Source organism: Phascolarctos cinereus, unplaced genomic scaffold (assembly GCF_003287225.1).
Source record: "Phascolarctos cinereus isolate Bilbo 61053 unplaced genomic scaffold, phaCin_HiC Scaffold_5;HRSCAF=322, whole genome shotgun sequence".
Lineage (NCBI taxonomy): Eukaryota > Metazoa > Chordata > Mammalia > Diprotodontia > Phascolarctidae > Phascolarctos > Phascolarctos cinereus.
In genome coordinates, this window is record NW_027555958.1 from 353986467 (window position 1) to 354007787 (window position 21321).

The 21321-nt window shown below is 35.3% G+C and overlaps 1 protein-coding gene across 2 annotated transcripts in view; it reads left to right on the forward strand.

Moving 5' to 3' along the window:
- LBR (lamin B receptor) overlaps window positions 1–21321 on the forward strand; it is a 47372-nt gene that overhangs the window by 14900 nt on the left and 11151 nt on the right. For both annotated transcript variants that reach the window (XM_020982170.2, XM_020982171.2), the window contains exons 6-13: window positions 4123–4319; window positions 6646–6700; window positions 10778–10969; window positions 11912–12015; window positions 12655–12780; window positions 15826–15994; window positions 17849–17929; window positions 18025–18147. In XM_020982170.2, coding sequence (XP_020837829.1) covers window positions 4123–4319; window positions 6646–6700; window positions 10778–10969; window positions 11912–12015; window positions 12655–12780; window positions 15826–15994; window positions 17849–17929; window positions 18025–18147 — 1047 coding nt within the window. The remainder of the gene's footprint in view (window positions 1–4122; window positions 4320–6645; window positions 6701–10777; window positions 10970–11911; window positions 12016–12654; window positions 12781–15825; window positions 15995–17848; window positions 17930–18024; window positions 18148–21321) is intronic.

The following is a 21321-nucleotide window of genomic DNA, read 5'->3' on the forward strand; positions in this document are numbered from 1 at the left end:
AAGATCTCGAAAGGCTGGAGCTGGCTCAACAGTTAGCGTTACATAGAGAGAAAAGAGGAAGTATTCAGCCTGTTGTATTAACTCTTCAGTGAACAATTTACAGAAAATCCTTTATTGCTATGCTTCCTTTAACTGAAGCATGCATCAGTTGGATTGTGCAAACTCTATTATGTTTGTTGTATTTAGTATATTTGAGGAAAGTTTAAAATCTATTTTTTAATCTAGTTGAAACACATTAGAATTCAGTTCATTCTTTGCAACTTTTTAGTCTGTTAATTCGGCAGGAATAACATTCTAAGACATTAGATTTTTAATTCCTTATTTCTGCCCAGATAACCTAGTGCTCATTACTGTAATGACTAAATGCCTTAATAACTATACAGAATTCAAACTGTACACAGTTGACCAAATTACCAAAATTGTCTTTCTGTCTCTAGAAATGAGAAGTTTCTGTTAATAGAATGAACAGCCACTTTTACCTAAACTCAGATTCCTTCAGTATAGTACAAGCAGAAGGTAGTTGAAAAGTTGGTGCGAGTATTTGGGGGTGAATCAGAAAAGGGAAACAAATATGAAAGAGTGCTACCTGAATCCTCATTGTGAGGGTGCATTTGTCATTTAATATTCTAAGCAGTAGAAAAGGGCATAATCTGTTACGTGGTGAACTTCTAGGTGGATAATAGGAAAAGTATAGTATAAAGGTAATACTTTCTTGAGTAAGTTTTATTCTTTAAGAGTTGTAAGACTGTTCCAGTTCATTCTATATATTGCTGTTGGATTAATTTTTTCCACAGCTGTGATCTTTTCACTTCTCTCCTCAAAAACTTTGAGCTACTTCCCATACTTCTTGAATAAAGTAGAGCTCAGGTCATTCTGCCTTCTGACCTCAGCCCACCTTTCATTTCAGCAAATACTTATCTCATTATGTCTTCCCCTACCCTGACATGTATTATATATTCTAGCTTAAACTGTACTTGTGCACTCATCCTCCAAAAGACGTTTTTTAATGTTCAGACCTTGGTTCATGTCCATTCCTTCTGTCAGAAATGGCTACCCAACCTTTTCCTTCCCATATTTGTATATTGAAATTCTACCTGTCCTTCAGGTTCTACCTCTAGTAGTACCTCTCTGAAACCAGTCCCCACCCATACAGGGAGTGATTTTTGTACTCTGAACTCCTTTAGCTTTTTCCTGGTCACTGTCATTCTCAGAGCTTATGACATTGCCTTTTCTTGTAGTTTTTGGGTGGATGTGTTCTGTTTAAAAGAAATACATTGTTGTTGTCTTCAGGGAGTTGAAGAGTACAGGTAGTTGGTGTTTTGGAAAGAATGCTCAGTTTAAAGTCAGAGAACCTGGTTGTAAATCTAGGCTGTGCCACTTTTTACCTTTGTGATTTGAGGGCCACTCTCTGACTCATTATTTCAGAAATAAAGAATTTACATCATGTGGAGTCTAAGATCTTTTCCCATGATCTAAATCCATAATCTTTTTAACCTTATTATTCATCCTTATATTCCGCACTGAGGGTAGCACAGTGCCTCACACCTAGCAAATGTTCAGTAAATTTGTGGAATGAATGAAAGAATCCCAGATTTCATGGTATCTATCATAATGTTATAAGTTACAATTTAAAATATGTCTGTTTCACAGTAGCAGTGTAAAGCAATATAAAACTGGGTCAGTGGCATTATAAAAATTGGATGTCTGGTAAAAATTATAATAAATAATTTTGATATGCTGCATCTTTGTTATCAAAATAGCAAATATTTGAGTGCCTTCTGTGTGCTACTTGCTTGAGGATATGAAAAATATAAGCTTTAGCCCTGGCCTAAAGTGGCTAACCATCTAGTTGTGTCTTAAGACAGTACACATTTTAAAAACGTGTCCAAGTGCCAAATAAATTCTTCTCAGAGATTATCTAGTCCAATTCCTCATTTTACAGAAGAAGAAATGGAAGCCCAGAAACGTTCTGTGATTTTCCTGGTGACTCACAGGTAGTAAATGGCAGAGCTAGGATTTGAATTCATATTTTCTGAACCTGTCTACTGTGTAGTGTTTGTTTGCCAATTGCATTAAAATAACTTATTAATTAAAAAAATATTTTGAGAGATAATCTGTACTGTGAGGTTGTACCACTTCTTTGCTCTGTCTTTCAGTTAGGAAATATTTACAAATGACTAAATATTTAGAAATCTGACACATGGCTCAGTAATATGTGTTGCTGAATTAATATCAGGCTAGAAGAGGCGGTAGTTTAAGTGCATTGGACCTGGAGTCAAAAGACTTTGACCTGATACTTACTAGTTGTGATCAAATCATAAATGAGTAGTCCCTGAGGTTCACTGAATGTTAAGAGGTAAGGAGAATGTTTGTTTTATCTGCCTCTGTAAACCCTAAAGTACCATAAAAATGTAATCTCTTGGCAGTATGATCCAGTAACTGAAGGCTGGGATAGTCATTGCGGAGGAGGTAGGTCTTGAGCTTTGCCTTTTAATTAGGATGTGTTGTTTGTTATTTCCATCATGTAAGATATCTTGGTCATGGCACTGTACCATTGGGTTGTCTGTTTGTGGTCTCATTTTTGATATGTAATTGGTTTTCCTTCTTTCTCTGTCATAAATACAAATAAAGAGAGGTAGAACTTATCTAAGTGGAATGAGCAGGAAGTTATTTCCTAAGGAGAAAATGATTTGAGAAATGATGCAGTGACTAGGAGGTGTGAGTGGTTTGGCTAGAGGGAAGGGTTCTTACTTAGAATGGTTTAAAAAGTTGGAGAGGATAGATAGGGCCCAGATTGGAAGGGGTGATTAAATAAGTGAGGTTTGAATTTTGACTGCAGGTATTGAGACTGATGAAGGTTTTGAGCAATAAAGCTAATGGGTGAAAATCACAGTCTAAAGATAAATCTGGCATTGTTGTGTAGGATAGATTAGGAGTGAGAGAGTGGGAAAGAAACTACTGGAGCTTTAGGTAAGCTAAAGCTAAGGCTTTATTGGATTAGCCCAAGACTGAGATTTTGGAGGAAGAAGTGGTAGATGGTATCTATGATAGTAAAATCAAATGGGTATGATATCCATAACTTAGAGGGCTGTTGTGAAGATGAAATGAGAGAAGACAAACTGTATGCGGTATTTTAAAGTGTGGGTAGAAATGGTGACATTTTGTGAGTTGGTAACAATGAATTTGTGGATTGAGCTGCATAGAATTCTATAAAAATTATTTTGACTTTTGGATTAAAATCCTGTTCTTTTTAAAAAAAATTATTCAGAACTTATCTGTTTCCCACTGATCTTTCTTCTGTTCTCTTCCATGCATTAAAAAAATGCTTTCATGACATTTTTTATTTTGATAATTCTGTTGTTAACCTTCCTGTTCCCTATCCTTCTCTCCCTCCCTCCCACCTACCTCCACTGAAAGAAAAATAAAATCCTTGTGTCCAGTAGGCACAATCAAGCAAAACATATCTGCATCATCATGACATCTTTAGAATCATGATTGGTCATTGCATTGATCCTTTGTATTATTTTCAGGTCTGCTTTCTCTGTTTCCTTATGACCCCTCTGCCCCCGATTGAGAAGGGAAGGGAAAAAACAAAACCCTGTTAAAAACATACATAGACAAAATGAATTCTCGAATGGATCACATCCAGATGTGTGTGTGTGTGTGCATGTATGTATGTATTTTCCCCCTCACAGTTTCCTGTGTACACCTCTATTAAGAGTTAGGTTTCATCATAAGTGCTTTGGATTTGTGGTTATTCATTATATTGCTAAGTGTTCCTAAGTATCTCAGTTATTTGTCTTAACAGTATTGTTGTTATTGTATATATTGTTCTTTTGGTTCTCATTTTCACTCTGCATCATTTCATAGAAGTGTTCAGGTTTTTCTGAAACCCTGTGTTGTCATTTCTTACAGTATAGGAGTGTTGCATCATGTTAACATACCATAACAGCCCCCCAGCTGATGGGTATCCCCTTAGCTTCCAGTTGCTTGCCACCACAGAAAGAACTGCAGTAAAATATTTTATACACATGGGTCCTTTTCTGAGGGTTCCTTTTTAAAAAAAAACAGCTGTTTAACCTTTCATCAGGATTTGATTCTTGAATATTGATTGTTTTATAGGAGCTTTTTCCATTATGATTGGTCTGCCGGTTATACTCTTTATGTTGTTGTTGATGTGTAGAGAAAAAGATCCCAGTCTTGTGAATCTTCCTCCTCCTTTGCCACCTTTGGCTAATTTTTGGGAAACCAGAGTGTTTGGAGTCTATCTGCTTTGGTTTTTTCTCCAAGCCCTCTTCCACCTCCTGCCAATTGGAAAGGTAAGTGTTTATTAAGCAGGATAGTATGAGAATTTTTCATTTTTGCCCATGTAAGTAATAATTGTGCAATGATTCTGGAATTAATTTTTGTATACTCCATAGAACCTAGCATAATGCCTTGCTCAGAGGTCCTCAAAAAACACAATGCATTAATGCTTCATATTTTGAAGTCTTTTTTGTTGTATTATGCAGTAACAGTTATTAAGGCTTAAGCTGTTCTACTTAAGTTTATATAACTTTTCATATGAATTGAAGCTGAGTAATGGGCAAGTTGGATGCAAAATAAAATCCCTATCGCTCATATTACCTCATGTTTCTGATTAAGATTATATTAAAAATGGAGGTAGTATAAAGAACTTGAGTGGACTTTGGACATCATATTTTATGTCATAGAAGCTTCTAATTTCCATTTTTCCTCCTCTCCCCGAAAATTGTCAAGATTGTTGAGCATTTCATAGTGTTCTCAATTAAACACATACTCTGCCCATTATGTGCAATGTGAAAATGCTTACTCAGATGATTTAAAGGTTTTATTCTTGGTCTTTGTAAGTTTGCCAGCTGCTTGTAAACTGAGATTAATTTTATTACATAGAGGAATACCATTAGGGAGAGAATAGGACTTAGCAAATATATTGGAACCTCACTAGAATACTTCAGTTTATTGTGAAATTCAGTTTTTGTTAAAAAGTGGGTTTGTCTTGAATTTGTTACATGGAATTTGGTTTCTCAAGTAACAATAAAAGTGTATATTATAGTATGATATGAGATATTGATTCTTAGTATTTTGCTGGTGAAGTTGCAGTGTAAAGTAAAATGTTACTAAATCAGCTTAATTAAGGGGGAATACTAGTTGGGAATATAGGATATTTATTAAGAAATGAATTTTATTTTTGAACTTTGTCATACAAGGTAGAACAGACTAAAGACCAGGAAGCAGTTTTCAGACTTAATTTAATGAGTAGATAAATATTATTTGACAGATACCACAAGGACAGTGCTAAACTGTGGATTCTTAGTAGGTTAAATATATTCTGATTTACAGTCGGCCATCTAGCTTTTATTAAGCACCTACTATGTGTCAGGCACTATGTTAAGCGCTGGGGAGACAAAGAAGAGCAAAAGATAGCCCCTGCTTTCAAGGAGCTCACGGTCTAATGGAGATATAGTGTGCAAATAATTATATATTGTTTTGATAGATCAAATTATGAGTTCTGAAGTAGTGGAGTTTGAATTAAAAAACTGAATAGCTATTCTGGGGAGTACTATTTGGCTGCCATTGGGAAAATGTTTTATTTATTCAATTCAAAAAATATTTATTGAATATCTTCCATGTGTATAATTAAGTATTATTGGGTGGGGTGGGTATACAAAGAAAGTAGCTAGTCTTTACTGTTGAGGATTGAGGACATTATGCATTTGACTTTCTAATAAAATAGGTCATGTTAGTGTAATGAGTACCACAGTGAGAGTTTTATACAAGTACTGTTGTAGTTTAGAAGAGAAAAAGAAGTAGTATGAGCTGGAGGGGCCCAGAAACCACTGGAAGATTGAAACCTGGAAGGGGCCCTGGAGGTCATTTGTCTAAACCTCGTATTTTACAGGTGAGGAAAATGAGGCTCATTTAGGTCAAGTGACTTTCCCAAGATAATAATAAGTTGTGAAGTCAAAATTTGAATTCATGTCCGATGGTTCCCAAATTTAGTGTTCTTTTCATTGTACCCATGAATAATCTGAAAAAGCTTGATGGATAAGTTTGAAATATTTGAATTTTGGTTGAATAGAATGGGTACATGTTTTAGGGGTACTTGAACACAAAATAGAGGGGTTTTTTCAATTGTCTGTGGACACTGGAGAACCAGTGAAGGTTTTTGAGTAGGATAGTAGCATGGTGAAAGTGGTGCTAATTTGGAAAAATCTGGTAATGGTGTTCAGAATAGTTTAGAAGGGAGAAAGATGGGAGGGAGAGACAATTTAGGGATGCTGTTGCTATGTAGTCTGTGTGTACAGTTACGATGAGGTTGGTCTGGTAATTGGGAAAGAAAACAATTAGGAAAGGCATTTTGGAGTAAGAATCAGTAGAACTCATTGGATATAGTGGTGAAAAAAAGGGATGAGGTAAAGAAAACTTAGAGATTAAAAAAAAAAAAGAAGAAAAGCCTCTGAGGGATGGGGAGAATAGGGAGTAGTGTAATAAATAAGGACATAAAAAAGTGAAGTATTTGTAAAGGTGGGTTTGAAAGAGGCAGGTTTGATGAAGAGTATTTTGATTACCTTGAATTTTGAGTGATGTGCATGCTTTTAATCATTTTTTTTTCTTTCTCCTAAGGTAGTAGAAGGAACACCTCTTTATGATGGAAGAAGATTAAAATATAGATTAAACGGTAATTCTTGTTGAATTAATACAATTGTAACTTAGAAGCCTCTAGTAATCTGGCACGTGAAATGTTTTATATAAAATATGTATGCAATTCTAGAGTTCAAACAATTTGCTCATATGATACTACCTTAAATTAGGTACTTCTAGAATTGTGTTAATTGTTGTTTGGATGCAGTATTTATTTTCATCAGGACAATAATTTTTTTCTATTAATTTATTTTGATTTATCAACAATCACTTCCATATGCTTTTGAGTTGAAAATTTTTCTCCCCCTTCCTCCCCCCCACCCTCCCCAAGACGGCGCACAGTCTGATATAGGCTTTACATTTACATTCCTATTAAACATATTTTCACATTAGTGAAGTTGTAAGTAAAAATTAAAACCAATAGGAGGAACCATCAGAAAGATGAAACAAAACTCAACAGAAGGTAAAAATAAGTGATAGCGATTTGACTTCCATAATTCTTTCTTTGGATGTGGACAGCATTTTCCATCCCATGGCCTCTGGAGATGTCTTAGATCCTTGTAATGCTGAGAAGGGTTCAGTTTAACAATCTTAGTCATCGCATAACATGGCTGTTATTGTGTACAAAGTCCTCTTGGTTCTGCTCACTTCACTCAGCATCAGACCATATTAGTCTTTCCAGGTTTCTCTGCAGTCAGCCTGTTCATCATTTCTTATAGCACAATAGTATTCCATTACATTCATATATCACAACTTGCTCGGCCATTCCCCAATTGATGAGCATCCTCTCAATTTCCAATTCTTTGCCACCACAAAAAGAGCTGCTATGAATATTTTTGTACATGTGGGTCCCTTTCCCATTTGTTTCATCTCTTTGGGATATAGCCCTAGAAGTGCTATTGCTGGATCAAAGGGTATGCACATTTTTGTAGCCCTTTGGGCATAGCTCCAAATTGTTCTCCAAAATGGTTGGATCATTTCACAACTCCACCAACAATGTATTAGTGTTCCAATTTTCCCACATCTTCTCCAACATTGATCATTTTCCTGGTTTGTCATGTTGGCCAATCTGATAGGTGTGATGTGGTACCTCAGAGTTGTTTTGATTTGCATTTCTCTAATCAATAACAATTTAGAGCATTTTTTCATATGACTATAGATGGCTTTAATTTCTTCATCTGAGAACTGTCTGTTCATATCCTTTGACCATTTATCAATTGGGGAATGGCTTGTGGAGAACAATAATTAACAGATTATTTCTTTGTAGTCCAGAAAGGTTATTAGCTTTCTCTCACCTCCCCTGGGTTCTTGGTTTTGCTAGTATGGACATGGATGCAAACTGTACCTTCTCCATGCCTTAGTAAATGAACTTCATGACTTTCTTTGGCCAAAAAAATTCATTTCTTCATGGCAGTCTTTTGGTGATAAACCTTTTCCACATTTAGTTTGGCTGAAGAATGTGATCAGATTTATCCTTGGAGCCTTTCCAGACTCATGGGCCTTCCTGGGCCTGTTATCTGTCATTGCCTCCAAAAACCCAGGGCAACTCAGTCCATAATCAGTAATGGGAATGGGATGTTATACCTACATATTAATTGTCATTTTATCCCAGTTATAAATGATGTCTTCCTCAGATTCTTTATAACACTGTTTTCTCTTGTGCTTTTTTCTTGACTTTTAGTAATTTGTGTATATGAGTGATATTGTCTGCTGCCTCTTCTCTAACACCTTTGGTAAACGCTCTTTGAGGGAAGCAGTTGTGCTTTTAATATTTATGGCATCTGCCACTAGTATGTTCAATAAACATAGTTGGATTATAGGATCATAGCTTGGGAGCTGAAAAGTACCTTAGAGGTTATCTAATTCGGCATTATATTAGAGGGAAGCAAACTGTAACTTGCCTAAGGTCATTCAGGTAATAAATAGGATGGCTAGGATTCAGACCCAGGATTTCTGACTGCATATATAATACCCTTAGTGGACTCGTAAGTTTTCAGGTTCTCTTCAAAAAATGTAAGCAATTATACCATGTAAATGAATGGGAAGGTCTTGCTGAAACTAAGTATTGGTCTGGGTCTTCTGGTTTATGGAAATTTCTCTGTCAGATGAGTAATGTAAGTCCAAGTATAGTTTTTATAGTTTTGGTTAGTAGACATTCAGAGTATTATAGTTCATAAGTATATCTTTTATTTATATATATTTTTATATATATGTATATAGATAGTATGATATTTATATGTATATTTATGTGTGTAATACACACACACACACACACACACACACACACACACACACACACACACATATATATATTTGTTCCCATCTTTTTTTTTCATAGACCATAGTACTTTCCCATAATTGTATTATGTAAATGTAGTTCTCATTGGTCTCTCTTGCTTATTTTGGTATATTTTATAAACTTTTAAAAAAGTAATTCATAATCACTCATTCAGCTAATCTTTATTAAACATCTGCTATGTACATATGAACAAATACAAAAAAGAAATGTAATAGGAGCTTTTGCTGTCTAGGAACTTACTGTCTAATATCTTTATCCCTGTAATCCTTGGGAAGATGGTAGGGTACTCAGAACTGGATTTAATCTCATCGGGATTCTGTCTTCACTACATGACTATGCCTGCCTGTTTTTGGAAATTTGTTAAATTGCATTGTTTTAGGTTTTGCTACCAGATATCTTGACATAAGCATTTTAGAGTTTTTCTCCCTGAGTGCCAATTTATATTTTTCTAAGTAACCTCATTTTTTCTTTATTCTTGCAAGAGCCATTGTTCTCAAAGGTTGAGCGGACTTGGAGACCTGAGAAACATATTACATTAGATTAATACTTTCATTTCTTTGCCTATTTAGTGAGTAAAATACCTGCTCATAGGATTATATTTAGAATGAATGATAAAGAATTTGGCAAACAATTCTGTGTATATTTAATTTTGAATAAAATATTTATTTTTAACCCACATGGAAGTTAGGGAAAAGAATTAGCTATGTTATATCTATCACTTTATCAAGTACAATATGAAATAAAGATTAGGCAAAGTATAACAGAGTTAAAAAGTTTACACTATTTTATCTAAACCCCATTTGAAAAAAAGATCTAGATTTCAAAAGTGGAAACAATAAGGATGATTCTTGACTCTTTGCTTTCACAGAAAAATTCTTTATAAAAGAAGTTTAATGCGTTAAAATATTAACCCTCCCTCCCCCCAATTGATTTCACCTTAATTATGTATCAGGCACTATGCTCAGCTCTGGGCGTAAAAATACGAAAGAGAAAAACTCCCTGTCCTTAAGTAGCTTATATTCTAATAGGGGAGATAACACAAAAAGCCATTAGACTAGGAAAGGGTAAAATCACAGAGATGATGAGTGGATCTATGGGGTAGTCAAATTATATACCCTTTGTAGAAGCAATGGTCGTATTGATTTGATTGCTTTTCCCAGAGCAGGAGTAGAAAGAAGGGGTTAGAGTGTGGGAAATGTGTCAAGCAGCATGATAGGATGATGGTGGGGTTAACTAACTGGGGCGGGCTAGATGTCGTGAGGTCTTCCATCACAGTAAACAAGATTCAAGGTATTCATGTCTGTATTATAGTTTTGGGAACTTGGCTTCTAGAACCTTCTGTTGTGCTTCTGATGAACTCAGTGATTTTGCTTGAGAAGTAGCAACTCAATCTAAAGATTAAATGATCATTTCAAATTTTGAAGGTTTTAAATATCTACTGATAATTGTATTAATTTGGTTCTTATTTGTCTTCCTAAAAGAGCAAATTACTCCCAGCTTTCCAGCATAGTTGATAGTGTTAATATTCTTAAGTGTTCTCAGATAAGCATCATTACATAGTTTTTGTATGCTCAGAAAGTCTTGACTAACTATATTTAGTTTTCATATATATATATATATATATATATATATACACACATACACACACACACACACACAGACACACAGACACACACACACACACACACACATACATATATATATATATATATATATATATATAGTGAAGACCAAGAGTTTTAAAAATCATTATTGTAACAATTTAAGTAATTTTTGTCTCATTTAATTAACTGCCTACTGTTTTTCTTTTTAAAGGATTCTATGCTTTTATTCTGACATCTGTAGTCACTGGAATATCTCTGTACTGGGGGATGGAGCTCTATTATGTGTATGATCATTTCCTTCAGTTTGCAGTTGCAGCTACAGTTTTTTCTGTAGCCTTGAGCATTTATCTCTATGTCCGGTCCTTGAAAGCATCCAAAGAAGAGCTATCTCCAGGAAAATCAGGTAAGCATGCTTTCAAAAAGCTTCATGTAGAATTTTGTAAACTCTACTATCTGATGTAAGTACTAATTTTCAGAACATTTAGGGTGTTGGGCTTTTTTGAAATGCAAAGGTGGGAAAGAAATTTTTTTTTTACATACCCATTAAACATATTTTCACATTAGTGAAGTTGTAAGTAAAAATTAAAACCAATAGGAGGAACCATCAGAAAGATGAAACAAAACTCAACAGAAGGTAAAAATAAGTGATAGCGATTTGACTTCCATAATTCTTTCTTTGGATGTGGACAGCATTTTCCATCCCGAGGCCTCTGAAGATGTCTTAGATCCTCGTAATGCTGAGAAGGGTTCAGTTTAACAATATTAGTCATCACATAACGTGGCTGTTATTGTGTACAAAGTCCTTTTGGTTCTGCTCACTTCACTCAGCATCAGACCATAAAAGTCTTTCCAGGTTTTTCTGAAATCAGCATGTTCATCATTTCTTATAGCACGATGGGAAAGAAATTTTAAGAAAGAATAGAAATATTAAGTCTTTAATTCTTTGATATCTTTTCGCCTTCCTTCCTCCCAGCTTAGATTTAATGCCGTTGTACCATTTTTAATAGCTTACTTATAGGGTCATAAGATTTAGACAGGTTATCACAGATCTGATTCCTTCGTGTTACAGATAAGGAAATGGAGGCTTAGAATGGCTTACTTGTCTAGGATTATACCAAGTACAAGGTTGGAATTTAGATCCAGGTATTCAGATTCCAAGCATACTTTCTTTTATACTAATTATGTACTCTTGGCTAATAAACATTGTAATTTATGAATAATTTTATTTGAAATGCTGAGTTGGTGAATAGTTTTTTTTTTTAAATTTCAAGTACATAATGCTGAAAATTTCAAGTTTAATGATTGGGGCCGAAATAATTTTTGAAAAATACTTTTTCTTTTGCAGGAAATATTGTCTATGATTTCTTTATTGGCCGTGAATTAAATCCACGAATTGGACATTTTGACCTCAAATATTTCTGTGAATTGCGTCCAGGATTGATTGGTTGGGTTAGTCCTTTCTTAAAACAGTAACGTAGATGATCAGGCTCTGTATTAAGATTAAAAAAAAAAGAACAACTAAATAGCTGATGCTTTATTTTCCCTAAATTTAGTCATGCAGAATTAGATGATTAATGTTAACAGGTTACACATAGAAACCAATCATTTAAGATACTCTGCTCTTCGGGTGTGTACATCTGTTTGAGTAGAAGATTTATAAATTTTCTTTCTTTATGCTTTTTATTGCCCTCATTTTCATTTAAATATAAAAGTCTTCTAAGAAAGTTCTCCTTTGATGCCTCATCGTGGCGTGGAGTTGACTGTGGTTTCCTGAGAACTATGCCTGTGGAAGCTAAGCTGTGTCAGGCCCTAGCAGATTGTAAAGATTCAGGAATGAACTCTGCAATGCACCAGTTTGGTTATCTTAAGACCAGCCTGTTAAAATCTGGGGAAGTCCACCATCGTGTTGGTCACAGGGTGATGTGGGAACAGCAATTCTCAATGACTGTCTACCAACTCAGAGGAGTCGTCATCTGCATGGTGTATGGAGGAATCATATCAAGTTTCAGATCCTTTAAGTGAGAGTAGAACTTTTTTACCCCTTTGTCTGGATTCATTTATACTTTTTTTTCACATTTCTTTTTTTAGGTTGTTATTAATTTAATAATGCTTTTGGCAGAGATGAAAGTCCAACAGCGTGAAACCCCATCTTTAGCAATGATATTGGTTAACAGTTTCCAGCTTTTATATGTGGTGGATGCTCTTTGGAATGAGGTAATAATTCCCAATGTGAGAGAGTTTAAGAATATGTTAATGTTTCTGAATATAACTAATATTATCTGTGGCATATTTTTAAGGTCTGTTGATGTGGGCTTCTCTGATGTTTATTCTTGCTCTCCCAACCTACTGCTACTGTTCAAGGTTCATTCATTAATCCATTTGCTGTCAGCATCAGTCTTTTAGCTGCCAGGAAGCCTTTCCAACCTAGATGGTCTGCTTCTATATATTTCTATGCAATCTCTGACTCTACACACCCAAATATTTTATTTTACTTTCTCATCATTTATGCTTTGAAATTTCACTTAGCTTCCCTGTTTTGTTATGGTGCTTTTGGGAGATACAGAAGAAATATCAGACGTGATTCTTGCCTTCAAAGAATTTACAGTTTGGTAGGGCAGATTAAGTTAACCAGAATGAAATAGCGTGGCATACTGGTAAGAAAGTGGCATATAGCTCTTCCCAGTGAGCTGATTTCATTCCATCCTCCACATCTCTTTGGAAACAGTATCATCATAATGCTTGGGTCTCTTGGGAATTTTCTTTTTAGGTGTGTATTGTTGATGTCCACTAATCTCTACAGTTGATTTGTGGATGAATGTGTGCAGGGAGTGAGTAGTTTCCCAAGAAACCATAGGAAAATTCTTAACATTAGCTTGTCTTTAACTAATGAATGTTTTAATTCTTCAATAGCTGGGACAAGCCTAGAAGCAGATAAAACAAGAACAAAAGCCTAAGAATTGAATTTCGGGGATTTTGAAAACCACTTTTCTTCTTATATCTAGTTCTTCCTAACATTGTCCAAGATGGAGTTCAGGGAAGAGAGAGCTAGAAAGGCATATTGAAAGAGGATACAGATAGTCATAATTTAGGCAGGAAAAATTGGTCAAGCTGTATGGAAGGGACAGTGGTTATGATAGTAAAAATTAATTTGTTAATTTTTATCTTGGAGACTAGCACACAAAACAGCAGTTAACAGTATGATATGTAATATATAATTTGGAATGTAATTGAAAAGTTTCATAAAATACTTTTGAAGTTCAGAGGACAGAGATATTAGTGAGATCTTGAGTTAGGAGAGGCTTCATGGATACAGGGAGAAGATACAGGAATATATTTTATATGAAAAGAGTAATGTGAGCAATAATGTGAAATAACCTGACTAGAAGAGTTATCTAACACTTGTGGTTATTCTGGTTAGTGATGAATTTATGGGCCTTTTATTTTGTTTAAAAAAAAAAGTCCCAGACAGCTTTGCTGTAGATGTTGCAGTAGTGAAAGCTCATAGGCAATAATGCCTGTTAGGAGTTTTTCTACTATTATTTATAAGACTCTGAAATGGGGATAAAGAAGGAGACCGATTCTGTTTGAAAGGCCCTAATGTTGCTCTACCTTTAAGCTGATGTTGGGGCACTGTTTCCCTTACCCTTCTTAGATCCAAGTAGTTGAAATTCTCCATCTCTGTTATTAACATAACTTCATACTACATTTGAGCTCTTTCCCTGAGAGCATGCTGATCTAAGTCTTCCTTAGAACTTTTTTTGTATGTTGCCACCACATAATGCTTCCACTTCTCCCTCTGTCGAATCTCATCTAGATGCTTTCCACCATGTTTCTCCTTTTGGTTTCCTAAATTTCTCAAGTGAATATATCTTCTTAACATACAGTCCATTTCCTTTCTCTCCCCTTTACCTATTCTTTTTTTTTTTGAATAAAGTTCGTAGGATCATGAGTCAAGAACTGGAATGGACCTTAGCTGTTATCGATTCTATCTCCCACATTTTAGAGATGAAAATACTTGAGGCCCAGGAAAACGATGGCTTATGCAAGGTCATTCAGTTTCAGTTAGGATTTCCATCCAGGTCCATTGGCTCCAGAGATGACTTTCTTTATACTTCTTTAGGTTTGAACTAAATGGAAGAAAGGGAATAGAATAAACATTTATTAAGTGTGCTGCTATGTGCCAGCCACTATGCTAAGCACTTTACAAATATCTCATTTGATCCTCACAAGGAGGTAGGTGCTATTGTCATCCCTATTTTGTAGTTGAGGAAACTGAGGCAGACAGAAGTTAAGTGACTTGCCCAGGGTCACACAGCCAATAAGTGCCTGAGACTGCATTTAAACTTGGGTCTTCCGGACTCCAAGCCCAGTACTCTATTCACTGTGTCAGCAGCTGATGCTGCTGAAGATTCTTAAATTCTAAGATTCTGGGTAATATGTAGGTAGGACTATTAGCTCCCATACTAAGGGCTAATATACTGTAGGAGGTATATACTTGTGTTCTTGTTTCTACTTTTTCTGTTTCCTCCTTAGCTGTTAGGCTGTGAAGTGTCATCTCTTTGAGTGAAGAAGCTAGTGGGTGCAATGGAGTGCTGGCCTAGAGTCAAGAGGATCTGAGTTCAAATTTGCTCTCAGATAACTCACTACTGTGTGACCCTGGGCAAATCATTCATAACACTATTTGCCTTGATTTCCTCATCTGTAAAATGGGGATAATAATAGTAACTACCTCTCAAAATTATTGTGAGAATAAAATGAGATATTTATAATGCACTTAGCACAGTTTCTGGCATGTAATAGGTGCTTAACAAATGCTTATTTCCTGATGGTCATATTGATATGTGAGAAGACATGTATAAAACAAAGGTCCTGACTTTAAAGGATGAATCTCTGGGTGGGGAGGGAGACAGGATTAAAAGATTGTTAAAAATTATTTATAAAAGAGGATAATAGGCTCTGAATAATGATTTGTGGGGCTCTCAGTTTAAGTTCACAGCTTTAGCGTAAGGACTTTGTGACATCTTTTTTGCCTCTTTCTTGATTCTTGCTTGTTTCAGATAATTGAAGTCATGACAAGTCACTATAATTTTTAAAATCGAGTTAAATATGACTCCTCAACTGACAGAATTTAATGTTCACTCATAAGTTGACGTAATTCACCTGAATACTGCCATCATACTAATTTTATTAGAGCTTAATTGTCCTTTTCAGGGGTAAATTTTAGTTTCATTATGTCTTTTTTCCCTACTGTATTTTTAGGAAGCTTTGTTGACAACTATGGATATTATACATGATGGATTTGGGTTCATGTTAGCATTTGGAGATTTGGTGTGGGTGCCGTTTATCTATAGTCTACAAGCCTTTTATTTAGTCAGTCATCCTAACGAAGTTTCTTGGCTTTTTGCATCCATTATTATTGCTTTAAAAGGTAAGTCATAATTTTACTTGTTCAGTGTTAATTATTATGTATAGAATTTATTGTGCCATATTGTCTGTTCATGGCGTCTGTCAATTATTGAAAGTTCCCATTAGTTCAAGCCAGAAATGACACTTGCCTTCAGGGAAGGTAGGTATTTCATATTTTGGACCATTAGCAGCTTTTTCCCAAGTGCTTTTGAGAAATGTATTAATGACAGTTCAGCATTCAGTAGCAAGTACTTTTTTTTTTGACACCTGCTGTATGCAAACTGTAAGAGATATAAACTCTCAGCCCTCAGGTTTATAATCTAGTAAGGAAGTTAAGACGTGCATAAATGCCTTTAATACAAGTGCAGGGTTGTATGTGAAAAATACTGTAAGTCAAAAGAAGAGATCACTTGGTGTAGTGGGGGAGAGTGATGATCAGAGAAGATTTATAGAAAGTTAGCATTTTAATTAGGCCTTGAAATATGGAATTCATTAGTTGGGATTGGGGCTAAAGAGATACTCAATAGAGAGATAGCCTGGCATAGTAGTTAGAGAGCTGAACTTGGAATTAGGAAGACCAGTGTTCATATCTTGCCTCCAAAGCTTACTCCACTGTGTGACTATGGCAAGCTTTTTTATATATCATTTTTAAATTTTCAAAGCACTTTACAAATGTATTATTTGAACTTTACAATCCTGAAGGTAGGGATTAAGAATTTATTCCTGTTAGTCTTTATTTTACAGATGAGGAAACACTCAGAGAGGATAAATTATTTGCCCATGATCACACAGTTAATAAGTGCTGAAGGTATAATATGAACCCCCATCTTAACTGATTCTAAGTCCAAAGTTCCAGCCCTGTACCTTTGCCACACCTCTAATCTCCAGTTTCTTCACCTAAAAATGGGGTTAATAATACCTACCACATAGAGTCCTTGTGAGACTCCAATGAAATAATATATAGGAGTTCTTTGCAAACCTAAAAGTACTATTTAAAAGCACCAATTGCTAATTGTAATATTGTCATCTTTTCAGGCTGAGGGCACAGCGGTAAGATGATTGCAAAGTATAGGTGCATTTAGAGATTATAGGGAAATATCCAGCCCTAGATTATCTACAGGTTGATTATTCAGGCATACTAACGATGATGTTTTACAGTTTACAATACTATATGTGTAAGGCTTTTGTTATCCCATTATCCCATTATCCCGTTATGTATGAGATGTAGGTTTAGTAAAAATTAAAATTAAAATTTGATATTTTTAAAATTTACATTCTGTTGTATTGTTTTTATGACTCTTCTCCAATTAGATTGTTAGTACCTTGAGGGTAGGGATAGTATCTTACTATTGTACTCCCTCCTCAGAATAATGTCATATTGAGTTAGTTTGGCTCATTAGTGGGTTTCACTTACTTTTGTCAACCCTGAATAATTTTACAAAAATAGGAGAGGGAAATTATTTCAACTGCTTAAAAATATATTGAATATTAGTAATGTAAGAACAGCTAGCTTAAAATCATCTTTTATTATGGATTTATTCAAGCCCGAATGTTGAATCAGCATTAATAAATTCATGACATAATGGCTTTAAAACTAACTGATCCTTAGAAGTGGGGGGAAAATCATATTTTGGTCATACTGAAAACTCTATCAAATGATTGAGGCTATGTATTGGAATTTGGATACCATAATCTTAATTGTAGAATGGAATTCATTACAGTCCTTGTCCTTCTTTGATCCCAAGGGTTTAAGTATTGACATAACTAAAGGAATATGGCAATAGTAAATTTTTTTGAACTTTGAATTTGAATTTTGAAAACTATTTGAGTTTGTTAAAATTATTAAATGAGAATTTTTTTTATTTTTAAATTTTAGTTTCAGGATATACAGTATTCCGTTGTGCAAACTCTCAGAAAAATGCATTTCGGAAAAATCCCAATGATCCTAATTTGGCACGTAAGTATTGATTGTATAAAAAATTATTTTTATATACTAATATTACATATGTTTATATACTTGATTATATGAAATATGTATTTCTTTACACATAGATCTGAAAATTATTCATACTTCAAGTGGAAAGAATCTTCTAGTGTCTGGTTGGTGGGGTTTTGTTCGACATCCCAACTACTTGGGTGATCTCATTATGGCTCTGTCTTGGTCTCTACCATGTGGTAAGATCTGATATTTAACTACTTGTAATGAGAGTGTTAAATTTAGTGTTTTCCCAGCCGAATGAAAGATCTATAGATTCTGTTCTTAAATGGGCATGTGAATTTGAATCCAGTGCGATTCCATTACATTTTTGCCTGTAAGGGCTGCAGATATCTCAGACTATTTCTGCTTTGCATTTAGGAAGAAACTAAACGTGTTGATATCTAGCACACTTTCAATGAGTGAAATTTCCATGATTAAAGCTTATTTACCCTTTAAAGTCCTAGAATATTTGTAGGAATTTCAGTGTTTTGGAGGGGTTGGAAAATTTTCTAAAATGTGTTAAATATTTAACTTTTTTGGTTGACTTGGTCATCATTAAGAACTAGTTATACTCATTGTAACAGTGATACACTTAGGGACTATTGAAGTACATGATTTCTTTTTGCCATTATGGCCCTTAATTGCTTTCCAAACAAGGGCCCCTTCTAATCTTAACTGACTTTTGCCAGGTCAACTAGGTAGCCAAATGTGCCTTAATTTTATCCACAGTTCTCAGTAGGCTCTGGCTTAAAGCTTTGTGGTTGGAGGGTGGGGAGACTCCTGAGTTCTAAATGTCAGAGGTATTTGCTGGATATATGGATTTTAATTGTAGTGTGCAGTGTGGCTGCTACCAGGTAACAGTTTCTAATCTTCTACTGTTGGTATTGATTCACTGACCCAGTAAATAAGCTAGCACAAATGTAGCTATTTTTTGTTGGAGAAAATTGTATAATCTGTTAGAAAAGTGGAAGTTAAGGGAGTGATTTTAAAGCAACTGTTTTTTTTTTAATTTTAAAATTTATTTATTTACTTTTAACATTTGGTTTAAAAAAATTTTGAGTTCCTAATTCTATCTTTCCTTCTCACCCCTTCCCCACTCACTGTGAAGGCAAGAAATGTGATATCAATTATACATATGTGAAGTCACGTAAAACGTTTCCATACTAGCCATGTTGCAAAAACATTATGCTTTAGTCTGCCTTCAGACTTCATCAGTTCTTTCTCTGAAGGTGGATAGCATTTTTCATCATAAGTCCTTTGGAATTGTCTTTGATCATTGATTTTGTTTACTTGTGTTCGACTCTTCATGATCCTAGGGACCACAGCACGCCAATACTTTCCACGTGGTTTTCTTAGCAAAGATACTGCAGTGGTTTGCCATTTCCTTTTCCTCTCCATGGATTAAGGCAAACAGAGGCTATGTGTCCAAGGTCAAACAGCTAGTATTTGTCTGATGCCAGATTGAACTGAGTTTCCCCCCCCCTTCAGAGCTAGCGCTCTATCCACTGAGCTTTCTGACTGCCCCATTTGATCATTGTATAATGTTCTTCTGGTTCTGATCGCTTCATTTTGCATCAGTAAGTTTATTTCTTCCTAGGTTTTCTGAAACCATCCTGCTTGTTATTTCTTATAGCACAATAATATTCCATCACAATCATATACCACAATTTGTTTAGCCATTCCCCAAATGATGGGAATCCCCTCAATTTTTAATTCTTTGCCACCACAAAAAGAGCTGCTATAAATATTTTTGTACATATAGATAATTTTCCTTTGATCTCTTTGGAATACAGACCTAGTAATGTTATTGCTGGGTTGAAGGGCATGTACAGTTTTATAGCCTTTTGGGCATAGTTCCAAATTGCCCTCCATAGTGCTTGGATCAATTTACAACTTCAATAGTTGAAGCAGCTCTTTCAAAAGTATACATTAGCTGTGAACATTTTTACTGGCATCCACCTATTCTTCCATTCGTGTTATGTCCCATAGAGAGCCCCATAATGATTTGGTGTTTTAATTTTCTACTGAGGATGGAATAAGAGGAGATTGACTAAAGGATATGGAAGAACAATCTCTTGGTATTAAGGATTGTTAATTAGTAGAATAGGCTATTTAGATGTGGTAGAATCTTTTATTTTGAAGAGCCTTATATTAAGATGTGATGCCTGGTTTATTATATCTCAATTCAAAACTATCGTACCAGGAGGGACTCAAGTAAATTATTTAGTTTTGTACTTTTCTCTATTATAAGAGAATATCGTGCATATATTGTTTAATTGCATACATTAGTATAGGAAAAGGATTTGAGGTTAGAGGACTGGGTCTTAGCTGGAGTTAGACAAAATAGGTGATTTTTAGTGTCCCTTCCAGTCCTATGATCCTGTAATTGACTTTTTTCTTTTCTCTAATAAAGACTCCAAAACTTAGGATGAGTTTTTTGAAAGAATTTCTGGAGGGGCAAGGGTTTGGAAATTAGATGTAAGTAGTGGCAGAGTCAAGATGGTGGAAGTAGAGGGAGCATTTTTGTCTAGCTCACCCAGCACGTCTATTCCGCAATGACCTAGAAAATGCACCAACTTGAATTCTGATTGGGAAAGCCAAGAAAATTCACATTGAGTCATTTTTCAAGTCCAGGGCAGCCTTTAGGCCACAGGTTCCCCAACCCTGGATTAGGGGCTGGCCAGGAAGGCACACTTTGCCGAGCAGCAGTGACTTAGTTCTAGCTTTTAGTCCAGTGTATAAGCTCCAGAACAAAGGGGAGCCAACAGTTCAGTTTCTGTGAACCTGTGTAACCTTCCAGATGGCTAACCATGACAAAGTCTAGCTGTAGTACATTGAAATTCTCAGCCACATTAAGTCTCCAGACTCAAACCTGGGCCAGAAACTTGTAGAGATCAGATAAAGAGTAGTGAATAGCTCTCTCCCTGGATCATACTGCTCTAGAAGCAGCAAAAGGATGTCGAAGGACAGAAGTGCAGGCCATCTTCTCCCTTTACTGTCACTAACAAAGTCCAAAGTCAAGAAGTAGGCCGGAAGAATGAGCAAATTAAAAAAAAAAGAATCCCACCATAAAGAGCTACTATGGTGACAAAGAATGATGTGAAAACATCTACAAGCAAGTCTCAAAGGAAAAAAAAAATTTCAAAAGCCAAAGGAGCGCTACAGAAGAAAGATATGAGAAGAGAACATTAACAACTTGGAAAAAGGTATAAAACCTTACTAAAGAAAAGAACTTGGGGTGGAGCCTTGCAAGATGGCAGAGTAAAGGCAGGGACTCACCTGAGCTCTCCCCCAAACCTCTCCAAATACCTTTGAAAAATAACTCTAAACAAATTCTACAGCAGCAGAACCCACAGAAAGACAGAGTGAAC